The sequence below is a fragment of the Triticum dicoccoides genome, chromosome 7A (assembly GCF_002162155.2).
Source record: "Triticum dicoccoides isolate Atlit2015 ecotype Zavitan chromosome 7A, WEW_v2.0, whole genome shotgun sequence".
Taxonomy (NCBI): Eukaryota; Viridiplantae; Streptophyta; class Magnoliopsida; order Poales; family Poaceae; genus Triticum; species Triticum dicoccoides.
In genome coordinates this window covers 166027435-166046367 of record NC_041392.1, presented here as the reverse complement: position 1 = coordinate 166046367, position 18933 = coordinate 166027435, and the positions used below count along the sequence as shown (strand labels likewise).

The window sequence follows — 18933 nt, the reverse complement described above, 5'->3', positions numbered from 1 at the left end:
AACTGCTCATGTTGGTGCTGCCATGGGGATTCGGCTTGCCTGCTCCCTCCCCATGCTCCCGTTCGTGCTCCTACTTCATCATATGACTGTCCTTTTTCCTTTCTAATCTAATCATCTCCTCCCCTGATTTTAAGGGGATGAAACCGAGCCTTATTTTGTTTCAATCAAATTAAGCCACATACGCGAAAACACAGATGGGAGGATGCGCAGGGAGCAGGCAAGTCTCGTCCCTGCCATGGGAGCTGCCCGATCCGGCTGGGAGCGTTTGATTGGACGGCTCAGGGGGCAGTTTATTCTGGCTAAAATCATCCACCGGTAACATCGCCCACATAATTTGCTTGTTTAATGAAGTCGATAAAGATACTACTCCGCGCAACACATTTCCTTCCGTCGCCCACCGATCCACAATTCCTTTCATGCCGTGACTTGCAAAATCCGCCACCAAACACCGAGCCAACAAACCCGCAGACGGAGGGCCCACCTGTCAGTGACAGACGCTCCACGAGGGGGCCCCAACGCTCTGCTGCGCACCAACGAAGCACCCAGAAATATCACCGGGCCGGAGGAAAACCAATCGAAACGACCCCCGCCGCGACCCCGGGCGCGAGGTCAGTTCACTCGCCATTTCCTCTCCTCCCACCGCCGCACCAGCAGCGCCTCCCCGCCGGCGGCGATGCACCTCTTCTCCGGCGGCGGCGGCCGCACCGGCGCGCTCCTCCCGACCACCTCCAAGCCGAAGGCGCACCACCACCGCGCCAAGGTAGCCCCCGCCTCCACCCGCCGCCGCGGCCCCCACCCCGCCTCCGCCTCCTCCTCCTCCTCCTCCCGCCGCGTCCTCCAGCTCGCCGCCGCCTTCTTCTTCTTCCTCTTCCTCTTCGCCTTCCTCCGCCTAGGCTTCCCCTCCTCCCCGTCCGCCGCGCCGTCCCCCGCCCGCCCCCGCGCCCGCCTCACCCGCAGGCCGGCCTTCCGCCGCGACTCCGTGGCGGCGGAGGCCGCCGCGGCCGCCGTCGCCGCCAGGGCCGGCCGCGAGGCGCCCGTCGACATCACCACCAAGGACCTCTACGACCGGATCCAGTTCGACGACGTGGACGGCGGCGCGTGGAAGCAGGGGTGGGAGGTCACCTACAAGGGCGACGAGTGGGACGCCGAGAAGCTCAAGGTCTTCGTCGCGCCCCACTCCCACAACGACCCCGGCTGGATCCACACCGTCGAGGAGTACTACGACCGCCAGTCGCGCCACATCCTCGACACCATCATCGAATCCCTCTCCAAGGTTCGTCCAGATCTCCGTGCCCATGCGAGACGCGGTTTCATGGCCCAGGCTTGTTTTCTGACGGCCAATTTTGCCCCGTCGTGCAGGATCCCCGCAGGAAGTTCATATGGGAGGAGATGTCGTACCTGGAGAGGTGGTGGCGTGACGCCCCGCGGAAGAAGCAGGAGGAGTTTGCCAAGCTCGTGCACGACGGACAGCTCGAGATTGTCAGTGGCGGCTGGGTCATGAACGATGAGGTCAGATGAGCAAATTCTCATGGTTTATTAAGGGTTTTACGAGTATAGCATAATTTCTGTTCCTTGTATTGTTTATTTCTGTCATGGATGTTGCTATTTGGGGCTAGGTTATGCATGGAATGGACTTTTATTTCATTTTACCTAACTTGCTCGTTTGATGCTTACCAATCATTTTGGGCATATTATGTTTGATCGTTGTTGTCTATACTGGACTGCTTGCATCTACCTGCCCACTTCATGATCTGGAAACTTAAAAATTCAATGAGTATGTGTGCGAATGATGTATCCATGTCATATACCGGTCGGTCTAAGAGTACATGTTCTTGGTGCACATGGAGAGGAGATTCAGCATTTAACAGCATGGCTAAAGGATCACAAACAGCATTCGCATGTTTCATATGTTTGCCTTCAATACTTTAGTTCTGCTGTGACCTTTCTTGTGTGTCAGTTAGTCATTGTTTAATAACATAAAACTTCTGAGTGCACATGAAGAGGAGATTCAACATTTAACATTATGGCTAAAGGATCACAAACAGAATTCACATATGTTTGCCTGCAATAGTTTAGTTCTGCTGCGAGCTCTTTTGTGTCAGTCAGTCATTGTTTAATAACATAAAACCTCTGAGTAGAGCATTGTGAAAACTATGTCTCTTTGTTGTCCCTCGAGAATAATAATCTAAATGACCGGATTTAGTACTATATAAGTGGAGCATTTGATGATTAATCTGTTACTGGTATTTTGCTGATTTTTATTTATGGATAAACCTTGTAGGCCTTTTACTTATTGCGCTTTGAATTTATTGAATTCTGTATGTTGGTTTAATCCTGTCTTCAGACATGACAAGTTTACTCATCAGAACTTTGATTTTGCCATATAATCTATTTCTTTCTAAATAGAAGGTACTTATATTTCCGTCATTTCTTAAATGCAGGCAAACTCCCACTATTTTGCCATCATAGAGCAGGCAAGTATACTCGAATCATATTTATATATTTGGTATTATGTTTCAGATTTCCCTAGTGCTAAATATGCCGTGTTATGACCTTCAATTGTACCTCATGCATGAATTAAGCGTGTTCTTTTCCTACTTGTATATCTCGCCGCACAGAAACAATATGAGAAAGAATGAACTGTACATATTGGGAAAACACCTCAGTAGGGACAGTCTTTTATTGAATGCGTTTTCATGCTATTTAACCATGCTGTTTTTGCTCATGCAAAAAAATGGACTCAGATATTGCTTTCTGCTATACATTGCGACAAAATGATATTAAAACTACACTCATTAGTTTGGAAATAGACTATGAATCGTCTTCTGCTCCCTACCACATTGTTTCTTTGAACCTTTAAGTCAATCAGCTGTTTCTAGTCTGAATCAAGCCACATGTTATTTGCACTCAAACATGATGTTTAGAATTTATGAGAGTTGATCTAATCTTTCACCAACCTGGGATCTAGACTAAATAGCTAGTGCCGGTTATTACTATAATATGGGTTGGAATAATTATCTATTGCAATCTAATATGACGATCTTCCTAATTTTCTTTACCTCAGATGATGGAGGGGAACATGTGGCTCAATGATACCATTGGAGTTATTCCCAAGAATTCTTGGTCCATTGACCCATTTGGCTATTCATCTACCATGGCTTATCTACTGAGGAGAATGGGTTTCCATAACATGTTGATCCAGCGAACACACTATGAGCTGAAAAAGGAGCTTGCGAGGAAACAGAATCTTGAATATTTGTGGAGGCAGAACTGGGATATCGAAGAAACGACAGACATATTTGTTCATATGATGCCCTTCTATTCTTATGACATACCACACACCTGTGGACCAGAACCAGCTATCTGCTGTCAGTTTGACTTTGCTCGAATGCGTGGTTTCAGCTATGAGTCTTGCCCATGGAGATATGATCCAGTTGAAACAGATTCAAACAATGTGCAAGAGAGAGCAACGAAACTTCTAGATCAATACAGGAAAAAGTCAACCCTGTACAGAACAAATACACTTCTCATTCCTTTGGGAGATGATTTCCGGTATGTTAATACCGAGGAAGCAGAAGCACAATTTCGCAATTATGAGAAGCTTTTTGATTACATCAATTCTAATCCCCATCTGAATGCTGAAGTCAAATTTGGAACCCTGGAGGATTACTTCTCTACACTGAGAGATGAAGCTGAAAAGATAAACTATACACGCCCTGGTGAAGTTGGTTCTGTTGAGCTGCAAGGTTTTCCAACACTTTCAGGGGACTTCTTTACATATGCTGATAGAAATCAGGATTACTGGAGTGGTTACTATGTATCAAGGCCATTCTTCAAAGCAGTTGACCGCGTTCTAGAGCAGACACTCCGTGCCTCAGAGATTCTGAGTTCATTTGTTCTTGGATACTGTCAGAAATTTCAGTGTGCAAAACTTCCCATCAGTTTCTCTCACAAACTAACAGCAGCAAGGAGGAATTTGGCACTTTTTCAGCATCATGATGGGGTAACTGGCACAGCTAAGGATCATGTCGTAGTGGACTATGGGACTCGAATGCACACTTCTTTGCAAGATTTGCAGCTATTTATGTCAAGGGCAGTCGAAGTGCTTTTGGGAGATGTCCATGATAGATCTGATCCTACAATTTTATCACATTTTGAGCCGGTGCAGGAACGATCAAAGTATGATGTTCAACCTGTGCATAGGGTTCTCAACCCTCATGAAGGGAAGACACATTCTGTTGTCTTTTTTAACCCATTAGAGCAAACAAGGGATGAGATTGTTATGATTGTGGTAAGCAATCCTGATGTATCTGTTCTCAATTCAACTGGGTCCTGTTTGAAATGTCAAATTTCCCCTGAGTGGCAGTATGTCAGTGGTGAGAAGGTTTCTACTGGCCGGCACCGTCTGTATTGGAGAGCTTCTGTTCCTGCACTGGGTTTGGAGACTTACTATGTGGCCGTGGGCCAGGACTGTGAAAAGGCTACTCCTGCTGTGGTGAAAACATTCACCGCTTCCCAAGAATTTTCTTGCCCTGAACCATATCATTGTTCAAATCTTGAAGGTAAAACTGTGGAGATGAAGAATTCTTATCATACTCTTTCTTTTGATGTAAGTCATGGCCTCCTCCAGACAGTCACTCGTCACAAACATGGGGAGAAAACTGAGATAGGCGAAGAAATTGCCATGTACAGCAGTCGTGGAAGTGGGGCATACTTGTTCAAACCTATTGGGGAAGCAAGGCCAATTGTTAAGGAAGGAGGATATTTCATCCTAACTGAAGGGCCATTGGTTCAAGAAGCCCATTCCCTTCCAAAGACAGAGTGGGATAAGTCACCTCTCTCACATAGCACACGCATTTATAGTTGCGGGGACTCTATACAGGATATGCTGGTTGAGAAGGAATACCATGTTGAACTTGTCGGTCGTGTATTTGATGACAGGGAGCTAATTGTCAGATACAAGACAGATATTGACAACCAGAGAGTGTTCTATTCTGATCTGAATGGCTTTCAGATGAGTCGGAGGCAGACATATGATAAGATCCCCTTGCAGGGCAATTATTACCCAATGCCATCACTTGCCTTCTTACAGGATTCACTTGGCAACCGGTTTTCAGTACACTCCAAGCAATCATTAGGAGCAGCAAGCTTGAAAAAAGGATGGATGGAGATTATGTTGGATCGTAGGCTGGTTCGGGACGATGGCCGTGGTTTGGGGCAGGGGGTAATGGACAACCGTCCCATGAATGTAATCTTCCATCTCCTCATGGAGTCTAATGTGTCTGCTTTGCCTAAATCTCACAATTCAATTACTCTTCAACCATCACTCCTTTCCCACCGTGTGGGGGCGCACCTGAACTACCCAATGCATGCTTTTGTGAGCAAAAACCTTCATGAAAAATCCTTTAAGCTTCCTCAACAAACATTTACTCCATTGGCTACTTCTTTGCCCTGTGATATACATGTTGTCAACTTGAAGGTCCCTCAGCCTCTAAGGTTTGCTCATACGGAAGCAGTTGAGCCAAGATTTGCCATTCTGTTGCAGAGAAGGGGCTGGGATGCATCATACTGCAAAAGGGGTGGGTTACAGTGTACAAATATCGGGGAAGAGGCTGTAAATCTATTTGACATGTTCAAAGATCTATCGGTTTTAAATGTGAAGGCAACCTCTCTGAACCTCTTAAATGATGACCCTGAAATGCTAGGGTATCTCGAGCAAATTGGCGATGTAGCTCAGGAGGGTAATGTTCTCATCTCACCAATGGAAATTCAGGCATACAAGTTAGACCTACAGCCACCATCATCACCAGAAGAATAGTATGTCGAAACTGTACGTTTGCGCCGCTTTGCCACTAATTGGAGAAGGATCTACTTGGAGTAGTTGGTAGTTGCATCTTGATTATGCTGGAACACCTGCTCTTCCACATGCATATGTGTTCATCTAGTTGACATACAGTGAGTGATTGAAGTTGATCGTCGAAAAATTCCTCTGAGCAGCCTGAGAATTGTGGTTCAGTTATTTGACTGCTGCCTTTCATTTAACCTGCAAGGGTGCATATACTTCATTTTCTCCTTGATGATTACTGCTTAGCAAATTGGAAGTTTGAGGCAAGTCGGAGCGAGTTATTGGAGTAGCTTTGATATATACGTGCGGTCACCTCCACTTTTATTCCAGCCTTTTGCGCTCACCGCCGTGGCATGTTATTTTGGCTAATGATATCATGATAGGAACCTATATGAACACAAGTTTTTGTATATATCTTTTTTGCATCCGAGTTTTGTAGCGACATCACAGAACCTTGTGGACAAGATCTGGGACAGTTTAGGTACATGATTCCTGTTATATGACTGCTTTCACATATGCACATTCTGCCTGTGCACATTTTGAAGATGGTTGAAAGGCAGGCCCAGGTCCTGCCTGTGCCTGGGGGCTTTGAATTTCGCGTTTGGTACTGAATACTGATACTGGGACGTGGGCGGCTGTGTTTTAGGATTTGTAGATCTGTTTCTTCCCTAGCGTTGCTGTATGCTGGAAAACATTATCAGGGTTTTCAGGTTTTTTATTGCCGAGCAGCGCTGTACGCTGTTGGTCAGCTTTTATAGTTTTATCTAGTACTCCATCCATCCGTTTATATTTTTTCTAGAGATTTCAATATGTGTTACATACAGACATATTTTAGTGTAGGTTCACTCATTTTGCACGTATTTTAAAGTGTAGATTCACGCACTTTACTTCATATACAGTCCACATTGAAATCTCTAAAAAGACATTTAGGAAAGGAGAACGGAGGAAATAATATGTATGTGTTCATCTAAAAGAACATGGAGTATGTGCGCGCAACGGACTGCGCTGTCTTTGTGCCTATGACATGTGTGCCCAACAGCGGCTGGCCCACATGTCAGGGATCGAAAGGGCGTGCAACACGATGTAGTCCCTCTGTAAAAAAAATAAGAGCTCTACGGAGGGAGTACACAGTTTCTTGCAAATTTTTTGCCACTCACGTAGTAACCACACTCAAAACAAGCAGAACGAAGAGTCAGCAGCATAACAGATAAAGGAAAAAGAGAGAAGCACAGGCGAAGGGACAGCACTGTTGGATCCTTTGCTTTCATGATCTCAGCGAGAGCATACTCAAGAACATTTGTTCAATGCGCATCTCGCGAAGATAGAAACTGCCGTATCCAAACTATGTACATAGACAGTGCAAGATACATGCATAGCTCAAGACCTGCAGGGGCCGTCTCAGGGCCGGAGGTATAATACAAACGGCGCCCACCTGGCGGTGGGGCTGTGGGGGTCTTCATGCTTTAGAGCCCAGGGGCTCTGTTCCGCAGAAATCTGAATCGTCGAACCAACTCGCAAAAGAAAACTCCATAAATTCATGTACAAACTCAGCTTTGAATTCTGGAGAAAACAAGAAAAGGCCTCCTAGAATGTGATGAAGTGACATTGTTTCAGATGCTTCGCCCGCCTTGTAGATGCAGGTGGTTCAGGCTTCAGATGGAGCATTTTTGTCGCGCCTAACGCGTCCTGCGTAAAATGGACACCATGGAAATACATCAATTGCCAGGTGGCTGGATAAGAAAGGATAGCGTTATAACCAGAAATTCGATAATAAATGTGGGGCCGGCGCGAAAAGGAAGCGTCGCCATAATTGAAAGGGAATTCTGTGAAGATGCATTGCATGATGTGGGTATGGTACCATGAATTTGGAAATTCTGTGAAGATGCATTGCGTGATGTGGGTATGGCACCATGAATTTGACTACTCTGATATGCTAAAGTCAGGTTTCAAGGTGTCATCGGCACATCTGGTTGGCCTACCAACCGTATCTACACGTGTGGACTTGCAAAGAGCGAGGTGAATTCGCGTCGATCGACTTACCTACCTCGCCTTGTATTGGGCTGAATTCTGCCTCCTGCCTTCCTGAGCAACCAACGTGCTCCTTACGTATGAAGTGTTTGGCTCTGCTAATGGGTTGGTCACAAACCCACCCTGAACTCCAAACTTCTGCCTCTCCCACTTAGAAGAAGCTCTGCTCTCCTCGGAGTGGTTTGCTAGGTCGGAGACGGGGTACCTTGAAGTGTATCTACCGCCTTCATTTTTTCTCCAGAATTTTGGGCTCGGGATGCAGCAGTTCATGTCAGGTTCGCTGCTTGGCATCCTTCCTGAAGAGGCGGCCAGATCACGCGAGATCTCGTCCAGTGCCATTTCCAGACCGTTCACCCTTGTCTCCAACGAACGTATCCCATTCTGGGAGCTCCCCATAAATTTCTGATGAACAAAGACAAGAGAGAAATAAATATTGGATAATTTTTCAGCAAGCATGGACACGGTGTACATTTGCAAAATGATGGATATAAATCGGCAGCAAAAGAAAAAAACATGCTGCTCTATACTATGTGAACTGTGACTATAACATTGGATGGTGACTGCAAATGCAGGAACAAAGTACAAAAAACTACCCCCACTGTAAACAAATGTAAGACGTTTTAGGTCACTATTGTTTACGGAGGGAGTATTAGTGGGTTATATGAAAAATAACATAAGACCGTAAGTTTCAACAGCTGCTGATTAAGACATTGTCATATAGCCACTAAATGGCATGTACCTGTCTGTCCAGGTTGTCCCCATACCATGCCACTGCTCATTTTGATGTGTCATTGGGTTAGTGCCATCAAGACACATTGAATGGATGCATGGTTCGTACCAATAATCATTGGTCAATGCCACGCACCACGACCAAATGTTGAAAACCCGGGAATGCATGAGTTCCCCCAATGTTTATGTCGTTCAGAAGTATACAATCAACTCTTCTTTTTGTACTAATGATTTTTCTCATTTGCACATGTACAATTACCATCAAATGTGTCTTGAGTTTGATGTGAAATTCAAGATTCAAACTCCCATCCCATCCTCTGTTAACTGTGATGCCCTTCAACAACTAATGAAGAAATTTAGTGGGCTAAGATGGTACATCTAACTACATTTACATTTATTTACTTTCATTTTCTTTATCAAGTTAAGGCCTAATTCTCGAGTTTATCCAATGCAGACACCGGAGATGCATCCTTCTAGTCCAGTAGTGAGGCAGTTGCACAAATCCAAACAATTAAAAGTTTCATCGGGTTCTAAAGAGATATCATAGAAACAATTACTACTGTATAGTTGTAAAATGTTTTTTTAAGCTCCGCTCTCCAGCATTTAGTCATTCAACAGAAGCATATCCGAATGCAAACCGCAACTAGAAAGGCCAGGATTATATCAATGTATGTTACAGCACAACGATATGTTGAAGAGTTTACAGTACTACTTGCATGACGAAGCTCGAATCCGTGAAAAATAGTGATCTAAACAAGTAATAACCTTTCAAAAATCTCCAATGTGATTGCTTGCATATTGAGAGAATTTTTTTTAATCAGAGAAATATGTTTGTGAGAACTAACTATTAGTCCTCGAAAAAAAGAACTAACTATTATAGATATACAAAAGATTACAAACCTGAGCGATATAAAATTAAGCTACTCTATATGAATTCTTGATCACGAATGATCATGGAACAGAAGGAGAAATTTACCTGGAGGAGGTCGAGCAAGTTTGTCTGCTGATTCTCTATCTGAACAAGCTGCATCCTGATCTTGGACAGGTCTTCATCTTTGTGAACCAACTGAAGCTCCTCAGAGGAGTGGTCTGACTGAACCTCCTCCGGCCAATCATCCTCAACCTCGGTGCTCTCTTCCGAGTCACCATCCCCGTTAAACGGAACAACTCTAGACCCCGACTTGCGCCCGGCCACCTTATTGTACCCTTTCTCACCACTCTTCTGGAACAGCATCTTCCGTGCTTCAAGCCTTGCTCTAACATTGCCCTCTTTCAGAAGCTTCTCCCCGGTCACCGTCCTGATCGGGGTGGCGTCTGCTGCAACGGCAACGTCGACCTTATAGTCACATTTCTTGGCTTGGTCCACGCCGCCGCCGCAGCCGCGTGAAGGCGGCGAGCTCTTCTTGCTTCTGATGGAAGGACTGGTCCTTCGGTTACTGACTGACGGCGGTGACCTGCTTGCCGGCAGCATGTTCCTCTTTGTAACTGACTGGACGGAATTGGAGCCTAGGGAATCAGCCGGGTATCGACCGTCACTTGCACTATCTGTTTGATTACAAAACAAAATAGTGTCAAAACTCATATGCCAGGAAACCCAATTGGAGTATGCATATGTAATAGTACAATGCATACATATATTTAAATGGAACATTTTTGAATTTCCTCTTGTCATATAGTACCAGGAAAGAACAGTTCTCCTGCCTGGTGTCTCACCAAAACCCACTCCACTTGTGTCTTTTTACCAGGCAAGTTCATATTAATATACTAGTCCAAAGTCCAAACAATAGAGAACAATTTACTCAAATTTTGAAAAGAACACTAGAGACTACACTGCAGGCCAAGAAAAGGCACATCACCTGCTAGAGAAGGAGATCTGGTCTGGGCCGGCGACGCGCCGGAGGAGCACACATCCTCCTCCGCATCCGGGATCTCTCTCCACGCCTCGATCATTCGGTTCATGGACTCCCGCACAATCTTCACCTGCATTGTCAAGAAAAACATAGAAATGTCAACAAGGAAGAAGCAGATCCACGAGCAGAAGATCTCGACGGTGTTATACGAGGGGCCGACCTTGTCGAATCTCTTGGCCTCGAAGACGGCAATGCAGGAGGGCTTGTGGGCGGCAAGGTCGTCGCCGTGCTCCAGGGCCAGCAGCGCGAGCGCCTCGGCGGCGGCCTTCCTGGCGGCCCAGTCATCCCCGGCGAGCGCGTCGCGGAGACACGGCACCGCGGTGGCGGCGCCCTCGCCGTCGGTGGCCGCCGAGGCGGCGCCGATGAGGGAGATGAGCGCCGGCTTGGCCTTGAAGGCGGCGCTGCGGAGGAGCTTGAGGAGGCGCGGGAGGAGCGCGAGGAGGTAGTCGGCGAGGTCGGCGGTGGGGGCGGATGCCTCGACGGCGGCCGCCGCCGCGAGCGCGGCAGCGAGCTGCGCGCACTGGTCCTGCTCGTGGAGCACGGCGTCGGCGAGCGGGCCGAGCGCCGCGGGGGCCGCGGGGGGCGCGGCGGCGCCGGCGATGGCGCGCGCGGCGTCGACGAGCGCGGCGCGCACGGAGGAGTCCGGGTCGCGCACCCGGCGCAGCGCGGCGGCGACGAGCCTGGGCACGAGCGGCGCCACGGCGTCGCGCGGGTGCGCGGCGACGAGGAGCGCCAGCAGGCGCAGCGAGTGGCGCCGCAGCGGCGCCTTGTCCGTGGCCCGGGTGTCGGAGACGGCGGCGAGGAAGACGGGGAGCTCGTCGGCGTCCAGCCCGCGCGCGATCGCGTCCAGCTCGTTGGCGGCCATGGCCTCCGTGTCCCGGTCGGACAGGCGGTGCAGGCAGCGGTTCACCCGCTGCTTCATTGGCTCGCCCCCCGCCCTCGGCGCCGGCCCCATGGCTCGCGGCCTCGCCTGCCCACTGTAGCTTCGCGTCCGCGCCTGCACAAGGAGGGGGGAAGATGAGGAGGGGGAGGAGCGGCGGGTGGGAGGGAGCCGAGCCGGTGGACTCGGCGGAGACGGAGGGTGGTGGCGTCGCGGGTACTAATAGCGAGGAGGTGGCGGGTGAGAAAAGGGGAGATGGAGAGGGTGGAGAGATCTTGGTGTGGACTGCGCATTCATTTATGTCTTCTTTGGGATTTTTTCCTTTTATTATCTTTTGATTTGAAAAAAATGGTGATGTTTTTTTTTTGTATCTTTGCATCTTGTGGTGCTAGGTGGTGTTTTCTTGGCTCTAGATGGATCATCCAAGCTTTGGTTGGTGTCTCTGGTGCTGCCAACAAGTGATGGGTTTTTGTGCATAGGAGACCACTTATTTCGTTACAAGTTGCTATTCTTAGAAGAAGAAGAAGAAACTAGAGTAACATATTTCTTTTATCTCAAACAAGCAAGTGTAGGACATATAGGCTATCTGGGGAAATACCAAGGTGGTGTAATTGTACAACATATCGGCGAACGGAGGCAATGTGTATAATGAAGGCGCCACTGGTGTGTTTCTACCCGCACGCCCTCGAAGTCACCATGATCAACCGATAGCTGGTGTATTTCTACTTGTCTGCCTTCGAGTCTTCATGATTCACCCCTCCCGCCACTTTTCCCCACAATCTTTTCCGGCGATTTCCACCTTGCTTTTTCCTCAACACTCTACCTCTAGGCAGCTGCTTGCCCTCTCATCTTATATGTGCATGCATGTCTCGTTGGCGGCTTTTGTATTTCCAAAAAAAGAAGTGTACCTTTGTAGCTTGGACTCTCTTCTTACAAGTATTGTTTGACTCATTTGGTTTCCTTCATCCTCCTGAATCCGCACTGCCCTTTGGCGGCATAGATTGCGTGGCAGTTTATTGTTGTTGCTATGACATAGAGTCATCGCCGATGTCGTCCAGTGCCTCAGAGGTAGATAGGAGATAGTTTGGGATGCATGTGTAGTTTCTTTCATGCGTGTCGCAACAATGGTGTATCGCCTTTTTTGCCGTTTAAGCATGTTGTCACATTCTTTTTTCTGATATATTTGGATTTTGTTTTTGGTGTTGCATCTTCAAAATTCCACCCGCGCAGCAACGAACTGCGAGGCTTGCAACATCCTGAATTTGATGGAATGACATGCACCCAGATAGATTTATTGCAGATGTTCCATTTGTAAAAAAAATCGCACGGCGTGTACTGGGATTTTCCTGGTAGTATGACTGTATGAGCCTGCCCTGTATTAGAGCAACTCTAGCAGAATCCGCAAAAATTTGACCCCCAAAACGCGTTTGCGGTTTCACGAAGATCGCGTTTGCGGGTCGAAAACATGCGCGGCCGATCAGATGCCGTATCTAAACCTGCATAATTTGAAGAAACACGTTCACAAGAGAAATTGCACAAATATAGTTCATCACATCACATACTAGAGAGTTCATGCATACTACATGATCAACAAATTAAGCATAGATCATATTAAATGCTACGTTAACTAGTAGTAGAGGGGGTCGGATCTGACGGCGACGAGGTCGCGGCAAAATGGACGACGCGTGGAGGCCGAACGACGCTCAATCCTCCTCGCCGGAGCTGCACAAATCGACGTACTTCGCCGCCTACTCCGCGCGGATGCGGCGCCACTCTTCAACCTTCTTGTTGGCGGCGACGTTGTCGGCGACCGCCTGCCGCCACTCGAGGGCTTCGAGCTCTGCGGCGTGGCCCCGGCGCTCCGCCTCCTCGCGCACGCTCCGCTCGGCGATGGCGGCAACAACGGCGTCGAAGTCCGCGACGTAGTCCTCGGGCCCGATGACTCCGCGGCGGCCGAGCAGAGCGGGCTCCTCGGGCTCCTCCTTCACCGGGACGAAGGCGAACGGCGCAGGCTCCTCCGGCTCCTCCTCGTCGTCCGACCACTCCTCTTCACGGGGAGAAAGCCCGCGCCGGAGGACGAGGAGGATCCGGCGTAGGAAGACCTCGCGGAGGAGAAGGACGCGCGCCGGCGGTCGTACTCCTCTGTCTCGCGGCGGTTGAAGCTCGCCGGCGGCGACATCCCGTGGTTGGTCCACTTCCGGGCGCCGCGCTTCCTCGCGCCGTCCGACCAGACGCGTCGCTCTCGTTCCGGGTCCCTCTCACGGCCGGATCTGCTGCCGAAGCCGCGTCCGGAGCTCCACATTCGGCCCCACATGGCGGCTGGAGGGGGGCCGGGTCGTCGCCGGCGGCGAGAAATGTGTAAAGGGGAAAGGGGAAATCGGGTGGCTCGCGTCGGCGGGGGGATAGAGTTTGGACCCGCAAAAGGGTCGCGGAACCGCAGTTATACTGCTTGGGGCGTGCGGTTTGCGGGCTGCGGCAAATTTTTTTGCGGGCCGGACGAGTATGCAGGCTCTGTTTTGGCCAGAAAAATGGACCGAGCCCGCCAGGGCCGGTCCTGAGATTTTGGGGGCCCGGGGCGAACTAAAAATTGGGGGCCCTTAATATATATACACTCATTGTAATATATGTATATCTATGTATATTTTTTTCTCAAAAATGTATATATAAATTATTACCAGTAACACTTAAATGCATCCAAAATCAGTATGTGCATGAAATAATTTATACATATTACCTTGAAATTTCTTCTAACATTCCTCGATGCAAAGTCACATATGATGGGGTCGATGTTAATCCCATCCAATAATTTCTTCTCGATGCATAATGTAGCCAAACCATTTAATCTCTCTTGAGTTATTGTTGACCTCAAATAATTCTTCAATAATTTAACTTTGAAAAGCTTCTTTCGGCCGATGCGACCGTCACAAGCACAGTAATTAAGATGTGATAGACAATGGAGATATTGGGATAACAATCAACTTCTCTGGCATGCCCGAAAATCTCCATAGCAGATATTACACCATCTGGCAAAGTGAATCTTATAATCATCAATTCAGAAATAAGATTTTTTTTTGAGGGAAAAAGCAGGTGTACTGCTATTGCATCCAGAAATAAGATTGTATACCTCAACATTAGATGAACCATTAAGAAAAAGTTTCTGCAAATTTTATGCAACATTCTTCAAGTTCATTGTCACTTAATGACATCAGGTTGCCCGATAAAAATCTGAATATATCTTTAAACACCATGAATTATTTGAATCTATCATTCAAATAAGTGATCGCTGTATCAGTCAAAAACATTAAAATATTTCCTCTTACTGCAGGACGTCATAACAACACACACAATGCTGAAAACAAAACAATTTGTTCTATCAGTTATTGAACAGTGCCGGCTATGCATCAAAGGAATTTTTTTTGTATCAATATTATATGAATATATCGCAATACCTGACGGAGTGATGATCAAACTTCAGTGCGTGTGTGTATACAATACACAGGGGGTCTGCACAGCGCGTAGAGTCTGCAGACGATTGAGGGAGAACAATTGAGCAAATGCCAAACAGGGCCCGGAATTGAAATCAGCGGCGAACATACACAAATTAGGAAGGATATTACCATGGGGTTGGGGGCGGCGAGGCGGCCAGGCGGGAGTGCGTGCGTGTGTGCACGGCGGCGTCGGCGGCCTGCGGCTAGGCTGGGACCTGGGAATCGTTGCGTGATCGACCCTACCTGATGGAGTGGTCGAACAGAATAGGAAGGAAATCACCCGTGCAGCTAATTGATCGCTCTTTTTTTCACGTTAAAGGAAATTCCGCTGATCTCGCTATCAAATACTCGATCGTTGGGATCGGGAGATCGAGCTGCTGCTCCCTAGCGCGCGTCTGCCTAGTATGGGCCATAGGCCTATAGCCTAACTATCGGGGGCCCCCCTGGATTTTGGGGGCCCGGGGCGGCCGCCCCCCCCGCCCCTCCCCAGGGCCGGCCCTGGAGCCCGCATACTCGCCGGAATTTTTGCGGGCCAGGCGTTTTGCAGAGTCTGCTAGAGTTGCTCTTACGTGCACGTACACCACCAGCCAATACAGTTTGCAGGATGGCACTACCAGTGCGTGAAAACTTTCATAGTAAATTACCATTTGAGAAATTACTTTGCTAGTGCGTCTGTCTGATCACCGATCGCGGCACCTTAATATTCATCCGACCACCCATCAACAGTCTGTTAAATTAACTTTGCTACGTTACTAACAGCTTGGGAAGAGTGGCAGAAGAACACAATAGTACAGCAGCAAGCAGTAAAATATTTCACCGCCCATGGTGCGGCAACCCTATAGCATTTGTATTGACCCCATGTAGATGACACGGCTGACGTAACCACGGCGCATCGAGATCCAGGAGCATGTGACGATCAATTCCTATCTTTATCCACAACCCACAGTACAGTAGCAGTAATAAAACAATCTTGTCCCTAAGCCGCTGCCCCCTTCTGTTCATCCAATCTGTGATCTGTCAACCAGCATTATACCGGCTGCTCAAACTTATCTTCACATCAGAGCAAAGGAAAAATGCACGCAGCGGCCAATGGCAGAGCAGCGACTCCTCCAAATCTTCAGTCCCACTACCAGTGCGTTTTTCTGGTGAAGTGAACCCCATGTGTGCTGGGCAGATGCGCACATGAGCCGCCATGTGACCGCCTCTTGGGCCGATCCATCGATCTGTAACCTGTAATCTGCATCTGTTTGTTTGTTTATCACTCCTGCCCGGTGGCCTGGCTGCTCTGGCTGGTGGATTTTTGTTGCTTCCACCAGAAAAAACGAACTACCGCTGCCAAGCCCGGCGAAAAACTGCGTGGGTGACATGTCGGTCCGCGTCACCATCGCCCGGTCGCCGGTGAATCTTCCTCTCGGTTCTGCACAGATGGATTTTTATTTTAAAGGGGTTCTGCAAGGGGAAGAATTGTTTACTGAGTTTGCTTGGAAATGTTTTTATTATGGTGTGGTGTCAGTGCCCGGGCACAGTGCAATACCAGCTGCTCCTGCTGCGCCCACAACAATTTTCTTTTATCTCCAGTTGTGTGTCATGTCGACGTCCCGGAGAGCTTCCAAGCCACGGGCACCACTTATATTTCCCTGCATTATGACGCGGTAATTTCACAGGGACCGAGGAGTAGGCCACATTACTGATAAATAAAAGATCTACTCCTATATTGCTAACAGTTTCCCGTACAGAGCAGGCGGGGGATTAGACCAGTGGTTTGGAGGGACGCATGTGTTGCTTAAACTAATGAAACAATCATCAGAAATCAGGCCGGCGACTTCATGATGCCTACTTTGTAGCTAGAGACTAGAGAGAGCAGCACCGTCGAAAAATCCCGTGGGCCTGGCGGGAAACAAAAGATATGGGAAGAATACGCGGGAAATGACAACTACTTTGGAGCTACAGCATCCCCTACCAAATGATGATTGATCTAGACATCGCAACACGCACGGGAATAATGGTAGGGGTAGCTCTTGCAACACATTTGTCATGTATTCTCCGAGAATCATGTCTGGTCGCTAGCACTTAGCGCTAGGGTTAGGGTTAATTGGCAATGACACTTTGCATGTGTTGGCTACGCCATCCTACCACACGGAGGGATGCGGCTATCTTACGATGCTTGATCTGGCCTGGACCGTGAAGCCACTGGCATCTTTTCTTCGGACATCTCAAGTAGTTCAAGTTCAGGTAAAAAATAAAGTAGTTCAAGTTCAGGTAAAAAATAAAGTAGTTCAAGTTAGAAAAAAAAGGGTGTGTGCTTAAACATCAAAGCTGCATTGGAGACTTGACGGTGCCATTTTGGCAGCTTTATCTATGTGTTTGCCTTAGACGTTGTCACGTCACTGTATTTTGGTACTGCCTCTTCTTTTAATAGTGTAAGAACTGGGTTGGAAAGGGGCCAAATATCCACACACACAAAACATTCTTTTTGCGTTTATTGAGAATAGACAGGAAATGAAATAGGTGGGGTGAGGTCTTATCAGATAATGAATTAGCGAAGATGGGCAGTGTTGACCAGAAAATAGGTGCAAGATACGTTTCGGCGAGAACGATTTGGCACCTCAACACCTGCTACGTGAAGCTACGATCCAGTTCCAACGCAGTCCGAATCACGCTGTTTTTCAATTTCAATCACGCAATGCTGTCCCAAACCAAATTGATTAGTCCAGCTGCTCTTTTGCCGACGGTTTAGCTAGCCCCTCTCTTGACACCTAATAAATGGAACTATATGCAATGCACTCAATTCAATGATACTACCACCGTCCCCGTAATATAAGACATTTTTTAAGCTATGTTAGCTTATAAAAACATCTTATATTGTGGTATGAAGGAATTATGTGCTTAGCTAGTTTTTTTTCTTCAGAAAAACACATGTCTATTATAAAAAATTGCCGAAAGTCCAAATCACCCCAAAACATAATTAAAATCGCACTGAGGGCTCTAGACCAGTGTACGACCACTACCACTGTATGAACAAGCAGCCAACGCTCCGTTGTCGCTGCTCCAATGCCGGATCCGTACTGACCTTGTCGATGCCAAACAGGTAGTCTTCGTGCACGTACCCGTAGGGACCAACATCCTGGAGTCGTAGTCGTCACCATTGAACTCTTGAATCGATCTGAAGTGTCCGATACAAGATGTCGGCATCGCACACGTACAACAAAAATAACCCTAACCACGTCGTCCTAAGAAGATGGCAGGAATCCACACTGGAGCTCCGTCAATTTTGGCCCGACGAACGAATTCGAGAAGGATCGAAATCCGGAAGACCAACTCAAAGTTGAAGCGCTGCTATCTACCCGATCGCTTTATCAAATGTCAAGGAAGTATACAAAGAACATCAGAAGTAACAAAGATTATCTAGTGATGATTACAGGCACTAGAGCGAGTCGAACGCGCACTGCCGTCATCGCCCTTCCCTCACCGGAGCAGGGCAAATCTTATTGTAGTAGATAGTCAGGAAGTAGTCATGTTAAGGCCCCACAGACCAGTGCACTAGAAGAAGAATAGTCCCTGTTGAAGAGACGTGTAGATTGATGGATAAAATTAGACACACAGACACAGACAAACGAAGACCGGATTCAATAGGAACCATGGAAGACAAACACCGACTGAATCCCACGAGATTCGCCGTAGACACACCTCCACAAGCCTTGCGACGACGCTAGACGCATCGCCGAGACGAGGGTTAGGCAGGGAGAATCCTATTTCACCTTCAGGGAGGCGTCACCACCTCGTCTTCTTGAGCAGGATACAATCCTAATCATACTAAAGAAAAACGATGCCTCTCCGCCGGCAGGGGCTGAGGTCCACCTTGCCTTCATGTTCCTAAGGCCACAAAAGACGAGATAGATCGACGGCGACATCAACGGGAGGCAGGAGCCCAATCGCCTGTTTACTTGTTCAGAATGAGGGTTTTCGAGGTGTAAAAAAACCTAACATGGCTACTAGTTGGTCCGAGGCACGGGAATTCTGCTCCCCACCATCAGCCGTCAGTACCGCGGGCAG

At 48.0% G+C, this 18933-nt stretch overlaps 2 protein-coding genes across 3 annotated transcripts; one reads left to right on the top strand and one right to left on the bottom strand.

Moving 5' to 3' along the window:
- Positions 1 to 588: 588 nt before the first annotated feature.
- On the top strand, positions 589 to 6389 carry LOC119329460 (alpha-mannosidase 2-like). Its single transcript, XM_037602508.1, has 4 exons — positions 589 to 1273; positions 1360 to 1509; positions 2442 to 2474; positions 3065 to 6389. The coding sequence occupies exons 1-4, from the start codon at positions 674 to 676 to the stop codon at positions 5816 to 5818; spliced, it is 3537 nt and encodes a 1178-aa protein (XP_037458405.1). The 5' UTR covers positions 589 to 673; the 3' UTR covers positions 5819 to 6389.
- Positions 6390 to 7082: 693 nt separating this feature from the next.
- On the bottom strand, positions 7083 to 11646 carry LOC119328825 (TORTIFOLIA1-like protein 5). 2 transcript variants are annotated; one of them, XM_037601816.1, is made up of 5 exons: positions 10673 to 11646; positions 10459 to 10582; positions 9579 to 10147; positions 7890 to 8275; positions 7083 to 7531 (listed from the first exon to the last, which is right to left on the bottom strand). In XM_037601816.1, the coding sequence occupies exons 1-5, from the start codon at positions 11465 to 11467 to the stop codon at positions 7522 to 7524; spliced, it is 1884 nt and encodes a 627-aa protein (XP_037457713.1). In that variant the 5' UTR covers positions 11468 to 11646; the 3' UTR covers positions 7083 to 7521. The 2 variants fall into 2 exon arrangements, with proteins under 2 accessions (XP_037457713.1, XP_037457714.1); XM_037601817.1 differs by having other exon boundaries at positions 7886 to 8275; positions 10673 to 11644.
- Between the last annotated feature and the right edge of the window lie 7287 nt (positions 11647 to 18933).

Bases quoted from the DNA above. Each gene is read 5' to 3' on its own strand.
- LOC119328825 (XM_037601816.1), bottom strand. From the start codon at position 11,467: ATGGGGCCGGCGCCGAGGGCGGGGGGCGAGCCAATGAAGCAGCGGGTG. The intron at 10,583-10,672 runs GTCGGCCCCTCG...TTGACAATGCAG, and splicing joins AGGCCAAGAGATTCGACAAG to GTGAAGATTGTGCGGGAGTC. The intron at 10,148-10,458 runs GTGATGTGCCTT...GTAATCAAACAG, and splicing joins CAGATCTCCTTCTCTAGCAG to ATAGTGCAAGTGACGGTCGA.
- LOC119329460 (XM_037602508.1), top strand. From the start codon at position 674: ATGCACCTCTTCTCCGGCGGCGGCGGCCGCACCGGCGCGCTCCTCCCG. The intron at 1,274-1,359 runs GTTCGTCCAGAT...CCCGTCGTGCAG, and splicing joins TCATCGAATCCCTCTCCAAG to GATCCCCGCAGGAAGTTCAT. The intron at 1,510-2,441 runs GTCAGATGAGCA...TCTTAAATGCAG, and splicing joins GCTGGGTCATGAACGATGAG to GCAAACTCCCACTATTTTGC.